General features: G+C 32.2%; 1 protein-coding gene across 4 annotated transcripts; it reads right to left on the reverse strand.

The window, feature by feature from the left end:
* Nucleotides 1–1,241: 1,241 nt before the first annotated feature.
* LOC114371251 lies at nucleotides 1,242–9,946 on the reverse strand. Of its 4 annotated transcripts, XM_028328712.1 has the most exons (15): nucleotides 9,546–9,943; nucleotides 8,323–8,413; nucleotides 8,133–8,217; nucleotides 7,930–7,999; nucleotides 7,465–7,534; nucleotides 6,121–6,190; nucleotides 5,834–5,884; nucleotides 4,052–4,097; nucleotides 3,711–3,963; nucleotides 3,401–3,606; nucleotides 3,191–3,265; nucleotides 2,699–2,759; nucleotides 2,468–2,548; nucleotides 2,223–2,302; nucleotides 1,242–1,724 (listed from the first exon to the last, which is right to left on the reverse strand). In XM_028328712.1, exons 1-15 carry the CDS (start codon nucleotides 9,680–9,682, stop codon nucleotides 1,646–1,648), a joined length of 1,455 nt encoding a protein of 484 aa, XP_028184513.1. In that variant the 5' UTR covers nucleotides 9,683–9,943; the 3' UTR covers nucleotides 1,242–1,645. The 4 variants fall into 4 exon arrangements, with proteins under 4 accessions (XP_028184513.1, XP_028184514.1, XP_028184516.1 ...); XM_028328713.1 differs by lacking the exon at nucleotides 5,834–5,884 and having other exon boundaries at nucleotides 9,546–9,682; XM_028328715.1 differs by lacking the exons at nucleotides 8,133–8,217; nucleotides 9,546–9,943.
* Between the last annotated feature and the right edge of the window lie 2,213 nt (nucleotides 9,947–12,159).

Raw genomic sequence — 12,159 nt, forward strand, 5'->3', positions numbered from 1 at the left:
ATTAGTTTAGACTTACGAGTGAGAAGTTGCAAATTGCATAAATATACTAACTCAATGACTTTCAACATGATCTCTCCGATATGGACTAAGCTGCAGACATGTTCGAATTCAACCATTGACCAGAAGTCTAGGACTTCTTATTGTAATATTCCAAAATCAACGTATTATTGTCCAAATTTATATATATTTGTTTAGTATAACAAAAAATTATGTAAGACTTCTTATTCCACATTCAACTAAACCCCCTCCCACCTTGCACTTATCATTGTAGAGTTAATAAATCAATAGTGAACCAACATTATATTGGTTTGAGTAAAATTAAATGGGTAAAAGACCATTATTAAGAGAAAAAGTCTTACTAAAAGTGATTAGTTAGGTTCTCCGACAAAAATTATTGAGTGAAAAAGTCTTACTAAAAGAGATTAGTAGAAAAATATGTGATTTTTACGTTGTTAACATGCCGTTCTAACCAACTAAGCTAATAAGTTAATTATGTTATAAAATAATTAATGTCACTATATGTGACACTAAAATTTTTAATGTATATTTAATATGCATGTAAATTTAAATAATAAATTTTGTGACAATTAATTTTGATCTAATAATTAATTTGTTTACATATATAAATTATAAATAAAAATTATAGATTTATTAAGATAAATTTACTAATGTATTTTTTACCTTATTATAATTAATTTTGATATAATAATATATTTTTTTACTTATATAAATTTTAAATAAAAATCATAGGTTTCATAAAATTCATATATATAAACAAATTAATTATTAGATCAAAATTACTTGTCACAAAATTTATTATCTAAATTTACATGTAAATTTAATATATATTAAAAAATTTAATATTACATATAACGACATTAATTATTTTACAACATAATTCATGTAATATCTTCATACAGTTGAGTTCTAGAAAAAAGTCACAATTCAGGGCCCAGTTCCTTAGAATTCTAAGTGAAAGCCGATGACAAGGGCAAAGGACGCTTTGTCAGACTAAGAAACGAATGAGGCAACCCCCACCAAACATTCAACAAGTCCTGTTTGACTATCACGTATTTATTTTAGTATTTACGTATCATTTTTTCCTGTCCTCCTAAGGGGCGTATATCCCTACCTACAACCATACTTATCCATCAACGTTTTGTTTAAAGTTTAGTCTGTAAAATACGACTACCTTAGTCTTTTTTTTTTCAGACTACATTCTACAAGTACAATAGATATTGTTCCCAACAAACAATCTCACATCGTTTAAGAGTTGAGACAAAAGATAATTCACCTAAACCTATCGAAATTGACTTTTTAAGGATAAAACCATGACTCCATACACGAGGCTGAGACCAACATCAAAACAGATAATACCTCAAATATGTCATCTTTCATTTTTGGTGTAGATAAATCCTTATGGTACCAAAATTCAAGACAATGCAACTATTGGCAATCCCTTCTGAATTGCAAGAATGCACTATGGAAGAAAAAATAGGGGGGGTAACACGTTTAAAATTCTATCCAACTTCTGATGTTCATCATATCTATGAGAAGAGATTTTGATCATTCTCAGTGCTTGCCTCGTCTAAAATCACAAGCTGTATGGTCAGTAAGATACCTATACATCTTCATTGAACTCAGTCTACACATCATATACTGGCATCCTTTCTTCAATTGGTCCACGACAGACAGGGCACCTTTTACATTTTTCGCAGCAAGTGCTATTATCCACATTAGAAGTCCGAAGCAACGGGAAAAAAAGAAACAATTAATATCTTCAAACACAAGTCGCTCATAACGTATTTGCATGCAATTTAACGAATAGATTCTTTACAAAAGCAGCATACTGCTGGAAATTTCCTCACTAAAATAAAACGTGATACAAAGCACATGAGACCATTTGGTTTCAGAAAACGTTTTCTGTTCTTACTTGATTACTTTTAATTATAAAAATAAAAATGGTGAATTTTTTATTTTGTTTCCTGTATTCAGAAGTTTGCAAAGGAAACAGTGAATTTTTTTTCTGTCTCCATTATTTGTTACACAAACTTTTCAAAACAGAAAATAAAGTGTAAATATAATTATTAAAAATAAAAGAAGAAAATATTCTCTCAAACCAAACTGCCCCTTAGAGTTCCCTCTTTGGGGCTTGAGTATAGAAAAGTTAATTGGGATAGTGACAGAAAAGTATCAGACTGGAGCAAAGCAAGGGCTTGTACCTGCAAAGAATGTGATGCCTGCAGGGAAGTAGGACCACATTAATCTGCTCCTCGAAGCAAATTCTGCATAAGATCTTCTCCTGATACATTTACCATTCAATTTGAAGAGTGTTAGATCCTGATACACTTGACAGTCATTCAAGTACAAACAATGAACAAAAATAACCTACAAACTAATAACAAGAATGTTTGTACAAGATTATATAAACTACTTTTAATAGTAAAATCAAAGTTGAGAATGCTACATTTTGAAGTCTTTCATACTCATCCTGGCTAAATTTTGTAACTTGTGTCTGCTCGCCCAATGCAGCTTGTAGTCTCCAAATCTGTGAGTTACAAGGGGGATTATTGAAATGTATTTAAGAGGTTAAACCTTCTCGAGTAATTGGTTTAACTAAGGTAATATTAAATAAGGAAACAATATCTTACTAAATAACGTGGTAGCTACATATTTTGATATAAGGAAACATCTTTACCTCCTCAACCAGATCTGCCCTAGGCATTTTCTTCACCGTATCAGGGGTGAAAGTATTATACCTAAATAGTAAATCAAATCACATAATTAGAGAAAAGTTTGATTATCATTATATACTGTTGAAAATAGCAACTTTATAAGGGGCAAATACTTATTGTTGTAAGAGCCACTTGAGAGCATAAAGAGAAAGAACAAAAGCTCGTCTTATTGCAAGCACACTCCAATTGTTAACTGACGTAGTAATAACTATCACTGATAAATCAGAATTGAACAAGATCTCCACAATTCTATTTTTGAAACAGACACAGAAAACTTTGCTAATTTTAGAAGAAGAAAAAAAATCATTACACTACACAACTTGAGACTTCCAAGAGAAGGATATGAAAGTGATAACCAGGTTCCAGGATTTTAAAGCTCTCAAGCATGGGGGGAAAAATGCTAATGACATCAAAGATATGCAATATAAAGGCATAATGTAGGGTAGAGTACTGACCCAGGACTCCCAGCACAAAAAAGTCTAGCTTCTTCCTCTCTACTTCCTTCATCTATTGACCACCAACCAAGCAACCTGTTAAGAGGGAAAGTGCAGGCAATGAAAAACTGTCCATGTCAGTTCATAAACTTTTTCAAGTTTTTCTAAGTTCAGTAGAGAATCTACCGAAGACAAATTCTTTTTTCTAGCCAATCAGATGTAAACTTATACCTTGACCCACGTCGAAAGAACCCAAAGCACTCACGGGATTTTGATGCTATGGCTGAGTATCTTTCAGGAATATCTCCACAGTAGAGTAGAAGAACTATCTTCTCTATTAATCTATAAGCTGCAAATAAAACCCCAGCTCCTTGCAACAAAAAAAGTGGGGAAAAAATGACCCAGTGGGGCAGATTCTTTGCACTGGATGGTGTTCCCTAAAATTTAAATGAAAAAAAGAGAGGAAAGAAAATCAAAAATTGAGGAAACCTACAAACTCCGAGAACATAAATGACAAGATTTTTGCTAGCAATTATCATACCTCTAAATGCATAAAAAGAAGTATTTGGAAACCAATGAATGGAATTTTCATAATATGCCCACCGATATCCTGTAGATTGCAGAACCCATTTTGCTGTCTATCTTCATCTGTGTAAACAACTAAGCCTCCTGTCCTAAAGTCTAGGTATCTTATGGTATTTGACGATGAGCATGGTTCTGTAATATGACAGCCTCCATGAATAGTTGGATTGTGCCACTTTGTACAAACAAGAAACGCAAAGCACTGTGCAATGCTGCAAAAGAATACAAGGATTCTATGAAGGAAAAGGCACAAGATTAAGGTCAAATACATAACAATCTACCAGAAGATATTGATCATACCCGAAGTTAATAAACAAGTCCCACCATCCTAGAGCTGCAACATCACCTGAAGGTAATTGAAATAAAGTTAGTAACAAAAAGTTTGAGGAGTATCAATCACTGTCAAACAGTGAAATTTGCAAGGAATGCGACCAAAGTAACACAAAACAGCACAAAACCATACTGTGAGCAAATCAAACATAGACAGTATATATCCCCGATTACACATATTTAACGACTTGTTTTCCTAAGCCATCTTGACCAATCCTCATTGTTGGAGGAATAGACCAAAGAAAATACAGCTTACTTTCATAGATGCATGCAGATGTGATAGAAACACATGGGAAAATGACTATTTATTATTTTCAGTTCTGTAGATAAAAACTGTTTGAATATATGTGCTGACTCCAGGATGCTGTATTTATTAGTATCTGTATCAATTGAAGTATTTCATGGAAGACAACCTACTCTAGATACTTGTCTTCTTGTATCCTTCAATTTTGTACCAATATCAATGTTTACATTAGTGTCACTGTGTAAATATGCCTTACTGTTTGTGCCAATTTCCCTTTATACGCATCTGTTTCTTTACAGATACATTAATTCATTCTTAGCTTTATTAGAAGGACCCTTTAAAGATTATTTATGACATCTCATTCCCTGTACTTTACATGAAGTAACTAAATACACCATTTCCTACAGTCTGACAAACCAATAGCAAACATTCTAAGCAATGTTAGAATGTGCATAGAGAACTTTTTTATAACCACATATATGCTATAGTGATCATAATTCCTTACTACACATCATGTTGAACTTTTTTATAGTATACCTTTGTTTTTACCAGCTTAAAAAGGAATTTAGATTACAGAAGTCAGGATGAGTACAGCTTATATCACAACTATATAATTGACTTTCAGAATATGGAAGATTGGTTTCTTAATGTTCAACCATGTCAAATACCTTCAATCTGTGTTGTAAATTGTTTCATCTTTTTTGCAATTAATATTCGTAGGCTGGGTGCTAGGTATAAATTGAGGAACAAATAAAACTTCATCTAGTTTATGTATCGATAAAAATAACTCAGGATACCTCTTGATCACAATGCCAATATAAGGAACTGTAACTATTTGACAAGAGTGGTTATTTAAAACCCTAGTCCCACCTCTCACTCTCCCCAAAAAAATCATAAGATTAACTACAATAGATGAATTTTAACCAAACAGGGAATTAAATCTGTAACTTACAAAATAAATTTAGAATCTCTATTGAGTTTTAATGTAAGAACAACTTAGTTCCAAAATAAAACCCGATCTAAAGTTGGTCTCCTAAATTTTTCATTAAATAAATAAAAGTCATTGCCCGAGAATATTGCAGGCAGATAATGTCTTTAAAAGAGTCAGTTTCATAAATCAGAAAAATGTTGTGGAAAATTAACCAACCAAGGTTGTCAAACTCGAGAATCTACGTAAACTCGTGTAGCTTTTGTAAACTCGACTCATAAACTCAACCCAACGAGTTAATAATATTAAAAATTCTTTTAATGACATATATGCTCTCAAGGCAACAATAATTTGACATTTCAACTCCACAATAAAGCAAAGTAGCAAACCACAATAATAGTGTTATAGTACATTAATATCAAATACGATTAAACTACATAAATGATCAAACAATTGAGCCATAGTAAAACACTAATATTGTGGGGCCAATTGGAGGCAAAAATTACATTTTGATTTCAAACTCTCTTGACTCGAGAGTTTACACGAGTTTAAAGAGTTTACCCGAGTTTAAAGAGTTTACCCGGTTTCATCCATAAAAAAGTATGACAGCGAGTTAACTCGTTTCCTCCACCTAGAATTGTAAACACGTAAGAGTTTACTAGTTAACTCGAGAGCTTGACAACCTTGTAACCAACATCACAAACACAATAGACAGAATAGAAGCTCATCATATGATCAAGAAAAGGTGGGGAATGATAAAGTCATATTTCAATAGTAAGAAGCAGCTCCAAGTTAACAATGAAATTAGACAGAATAGAAGCTCATTATATGATCAACAATTGTTATCAAGAGAAACTTGAAACTTACCACATATCTTTAGAAGGGTGAACACAGTGGCAGCAATAAAGAAGACCATGGATATTGAAATCCAGAAGTGCTAGAAAAGAGAATTACACAACTTAGTATTGAACTTTTGGAAAATAAAAGCAAACCAAAGATTACATTATCAATTGAGTAAAACACTTAAAATGTTCTCTTTGTAGTAGACAAGTCTTGAATAAGGTATATCAATTATTAAGATGAGAACAAAAGATATTCATAATAAATCCCCCCTTTCCTCCCTGCACATGATTACTTGTAATGTAGGAAGGAGAAATGAAATACAGAGAAAGCACATGAATATTAGAAGATCACCTCAATGAAAGGAAATTATCAACATCATACACATTACAGACAAACTAGAGTTATCAACTTATATAATGTATAAAAAGGTTATAACAACTGTTGACGCCCAAGATGAGATGTGCAATTGGTAGTTGTAAGGCTCCTATTGCCTAGAAACAACCATTGACATTATGATGAAATTGAGCACACCAAAATGCAAGGGATAAGGTTTCATACTTCATACCAGCGTGCTGCCCTACTCTTAGGATATAAAGACACCAACACTTACTAACTACCTTGTACAAGTGTCAATAATCCATAATGCAGTGGCTATCCATTTCAACCAGATAGCACTTTCCATAACACAAATTATAAAACACCCCTCAAAACCCTGGGCAGTGGCCTTGCATGCAGCGCACACACAAACACAGGGCATACCATATTTCTAAAGCATACCATATACAGCAATTTATAAGAATGAAATGTGAAATATTATTCAACTTGAATGTTGGTCATCAGACATCGAAATGAATGCCCAAAAGATAGTCAACTGCCAACCAAGGAATGAATCATTAAAATGAGTCAGTAAGTCACATTTGATACATAAAAGGATAATTGTCAATTCAGTGCAAAACAAGGACAGAAAAAAAGAAAAGGGAAGTTGCAATTTTTTTTTTATATTTTATAGAGCTTGAAGATTCTTCTTTTCTTTTACTTTCCATAAAGCAAAAACAAAGAGACTTGAATTTTGAGTACTAATTTTCAACCAAAATTAAGTATAATCTACAACCACAATGCCATACACATCAACGGATTTTAAATTATGGATAATCACAATCTTATTGCTGTTTCTCATTCCTCATTCCTCTATAGACTATAATAATAACACTAAGTAATTCACTGAGGATTTGAATAAATATTACTTAAAAGTCATCAAATCTTGGTATTTTAAATTGCCAAGCAAATGCCAGTAGAGACCTTATTCTAGGCTATTACAAAACATATCAATGATTAAATTAATTAGTCAACTAATGAATAATACCCTACCGGAAGAGTTTCCCATACTGCTTCGTCGGTCAGATTTTCATCATCTCCAGGCATCAAAGCCCTACACATCCTATGAAAAGGCATTTTTGTCAATAAAACATCCATTTGTCAGAAGAGAATGTATTGCAGCTTGCAGCTAAGCAGCTTGTATAATTTATTAACATTGAGCAGAAGCATGCCTAGCCATACAGTTCAATTATTAAAATCTTTTAAGTTGTGAAACTTCTCAACAATCAAAATGATTTGTTCAAAGCATACCCAAATATGCAGGTTACTTTATAAATCAGTAGATAAAGTTGAATGTTTGTGGTGATTTTGTTGCCATTTTTTATTTTATTTCAGACAGTTCCATCTAATATTAAAGAAGATGAAGGACTATGAATGGGTTATAATATATCTGCAAACTGCTTATGAACTACTTGAATATAAATTTTGGTAAGCTTATAAATGGAACAAGACAATTACCTGACGTTATCAAACAAAATCGCCATTTCAAGAAATATCAGGGGCATGAAGACAATCCTTAAATTCATCACTGCATCATTACAATGAATACTATTTAATTTGATATCATCTTACAATTGATAACATATCACAGATTATCTTGGTGTGAAGATACAGTTGTCAACAAAATCCATATGGCTGCACCACAAGAAAATGTTGCCTACCATAACTGCTCCCGAGATGCATACAAAGAAGTAGCTCAAATGCAACAAGTAGTGGAGTTGCTACGAGTGAATGAAAAGGAGCCCACTGCCCATAAACAACTTATTTTTAGTTCAGTAACAAAAACCTACTACAGGATAAATTTCTAATTTTCCACAAAACATGGAAGATTTTCCAAGAAGCATATCTCACTTGGCGATCATGAGGCATCGAAGGAGCAGGCAAGGAAAACCTGCCTCGTGCTACCACAGCATGAAAAGCCCATAGAGGAAAAAATACCTTCCTGCCAAAAAGGACATGTTACAATATTAGCTATTATAGGAATAATATGATCTATCTTAATCTATATCTTCTTTGCAATAATATTTTAAGACATGATTATCATGAAGGACTTGCCCATGATTTACATGGAATGATCAAATGTTTATGTTCAATTCAATGTTTGGCATAACATAAATGGTTGCACATCAACATGAAAATAACACACCCATATATATTCCCATTTCCTGAGTGTGACAAACTTGAGAGTGCTGTTAGTTTGGATCATACGGTACAAGATCTCAGCAGGACAATATAGCATCCATATGGAATGAAAAAGGAAATGCCATAATTTTATTGCTATCAGTAAGACTTTCATGGAATAAAATCCTATAGGCTCCCGTACAATCATCATCTCACACATGCATCACAAGAATAATCATTTCATGTTCAAAACCACACAGACAACCCAGGATCCTTTGATGATTATTCTCATCGGTACAATTCGGTTGGGGACAGTACCCACCAAAGTTGTGACTGATTAGCGAGGCAATGGAGAATATTGATCATAACGCTTATGCAGTACTATTATCATGATTAGCATAGCAGTAGAAAAGCATTCTTTTGGAACATAACCAGGTTAAGACATGAGGGGGGAAATTACTTAACACTTTCAAGCAAAGTACTTTCATCCTTACTAGCTGAAATCAACACCAGTTAGCCAGTACAAGTATCAAAAGATCAAATTATTAAAATAACTCAAAGGCATCTCGTCTCATCTCATTACCAAGGAATAAGGGGAAACTGTACAATAATAATAAATAGATAACACAACAGAACAATAGCATATAAGGTAAGCAAGTTGCCTTTCTAAAAGGAAAATAATAAAACATCATCTCAAGGTAAATGAATGCCAAATTTTTTTCCCAAAATTACAACAAAAAAAGAAAAGAAAAAGGAAACATCTGCATGCATTGAAAATCAAAAGGGGGAAACAAATTAGCACCGAGCAGGGTCACTAGATATGGTAATTGGAAACAAAAATCATTGAAAAGAGAGAATTTTGGTGTGACCCTTTGATTCATTTCCACTATTTCTAAATTGGGTATAACCAAAAAGAAAGTGTGTGAATGAAGAAAGAGAAAGAGAAAACTAACCACCATGAGTGACGAATGACATGATCAAGCTTGAGAGCAAGGGTAATAGTGAAGGTGAAAAGTAAGACATGAGCTACCAGAGCCTGAAGGGCCTTCGCCACCCTTCTCCAACTCATCACCCTTCTCCGAACCAGCATTTTCCCACACGAGAAAGAAGAAAAAATGGACAAAAGAGAAGCACTTACTGACACACACAGAAACTGAAACAACTCACTTATATCTCTCTCTTTCTATCTATCTATCTTTTACAAAAACTGAAACTGATGACAAAACATCGCAGAGGATGCTACCAAAATTCCTCGGAGGTTGCAAAGAGAGTGACTTGGGAACAGCCTCAGCTTCTTGCGTTACATAATAAATCTTTGCCTTTTTTAAAACATTTTCTACTCTCTCTCTCTACCTTCTCTTCTACGCTAAAGAAACGTTTATATCCTACTATTATTCATTTATTAAATAATTATTATATGTTTAATATCTTTATATCTTTATGTTGAGTGCGACACTGAATGGACGAAAATACCCATCTTTATATCAAATGGAATCAACTTCAGAGTTCGAAAAGAAAAGTAGAAAACTCAACCAGGAATCTTATATAAAGATGAATTCCACTAAATAGTTATAAATTGTATTTATATTTTTGAATAATAAACTGCTTATAAAGGAAAAGGAACAGACAGAGACTTAAATTAAACCTAGGACTTTTTTATTGAAAAAAGAAAAGAGTTTTGTTGACTGCAAAAATGTTTTAATCTTGTATAGAAACAATAAGATAAAACAGTTAACATAATTAGGAATATTTGAATTTCTTTTTTTTAATAATTTGGGTTCTTTTTTATTTTTCTTTTGACCTGACTAATTATTATGACAACTCGGCCAAAATTTTACTCAATTAAATGCAAATTTACTTCCGGAAGAGTGTTTTTTTTCCTTCAAAACTGACATGATTCTATTTTTCCGGCTAAGTTTAGGTAATTTAGAGCAATTGAATTGTTAAAGCTATTTAAAATTGGACCAGCAAAAATATGGAGTCCAATCTGTTTAACCAATACAGATAATCCAAATTTTAAACTAATATGAAATATTGACTTATGAAATGGAAGGTGGGGATAAGTTGGGAGAGAGAGAGGGCTAGGGGTCGGTGTCTTGTCCACCTATTCATTAGTGGAATTTGATTTTCATTTTTTTGGGGGTTCACTTAGTGAAATTTGATTCCATGTTCATATTTTATTTCATTTCTATATTCAACTTCTATTCTATTGGCCTTTTTGGAAATTGAAATGCCATTTTTTTATGAAAACATTTTTTATTGCTTCAAAGTCGTCCGTGTTATATCATACTATTATTTTTTGAAATGGATTTGTATGAGTTGGTACGAAGAATATCATAAGAGGGGTGCCTTATTCACACAGTTATTGTTCAACATCTTAGCCATACATACACGGTACTTTAAAATTGTAGTACGGTCGAAATGGAACATTATTTTGAAAAATATATACAATTTTTTTATCATTAAAAATTAAACACGATATATGTTTATAAATTCAATTAATTAGATCCCTTTAATAAAAGTATACTTGATTGGTTGAGAGGATCGAATTTACCAAGATAAACCATGCCCTTGTCTCATTTTCTGATATTTTTCTAAATCTATCCACCCCTCTTTTATTACCAAGGTTTAAGTAGGAAAACTTCTTTTAATTTTTAGAAACATTTCGTGTTTTATAAGTTAGAAAGTTATTGTAATCCAATGAAAAATATAATCCAGAGTCCATATCCAATTTAATATATGGGGTATTTTTGTTGAGATTATTGCTAATGATGGCCACAGAAGAAGATATGTACATTACGTCAGGATTGTTTTATAAATGTGTGGACCCCAAAACGAAACTTGTCCAGTTTCACACGTCTAATTAGCCTCATGGGATTGGCCAGTGGATGTTTAATTAGTAAACTATATTTAGTATTTATTTGAATAACCGAATTTAACTAATAGAAATATGCATGATCTTTTATTCCTTCCATTTAAAGCAAATTTTTATTTGGCACTGTATTTATATGAGAATTGGAATTATAATTAAAACTTCATTATCTCGAATCTTTACTACGTGCATAACAGTCCACTCGAGTAGTGCTTTGAAGTTTCCACCCAAATCATTTAAAATAAACCCACCCTACTGTGCAAAACACGGTTTATTCCATATATAGTCAAATAATACAGACTTATCCGAGCTGTTAATTAAAATGAGTAGTAACTCGTGAGTTGATCTGATTAATTGGGGTTTACAAGTGAGTCAAAGTTTTTTTTTATAAAAAAAAAAAAAAAGATCAATTGATTACTAACGTCAGTTGGAAGTTCATGTTAATGAAATTTCTTCCTCTCAATCAATTTTTTTTTATCATTTATGAAGATTGAATTTGAACTTAATAAAGAAAATGAGTTGAACTCAAGAACTTATTTCAAAAAATCAAATCCAATTATACTCGTAGCAATAATTTATTGATAAATTTCGGTTACTCTAGAATCTATTCTTAAATTTACCTGATTAATTAGAAAATAGTTCACATTTTTTTAATTACCGGTTGAAATTAAATGCCAAACTTCATATGAATTTTC

This window comes from Glycine soja, chromosome 10 (assembly GCF_004193775.1).
Source record: "Glycine soja cultivar W05 chromosome 10, ASM419377v2, whole genome shotgun sequence".
In the NCBI taxonomy this organism is placed as follows: Eukaryota; Viridiplantae; Streptophyta; class Magnoliopsida; order Fabales; family Fabaceae; genus Glycine; species Glycine soja.

Excerpts from the sequence above, each read along its gene's own strand:
- LOC114371251 (XM_028328712.1), bottom strand. The coding sequence starts at position 9,682 with ATGCTGGTTCGGAGAAGGGTGATGAGTTGGAGAAGGGTGGCGAAGGCC. Across the intron at positions 8,218-8,322 it reads CGATGCCTCATGATCGCCAA|TGGGCTCCTTTTCATTCACT; the intron begins GTGAGATATGCT and ends GTTTATGGGCAG. Across the intron at positions 3,964-4,051 it reads GACTTGTTTATTAACTTCGG|CATTGCACAGTGCTTTGCGT; the intron begins GTATGATCAATA and ends ATTCTTTTGCAG.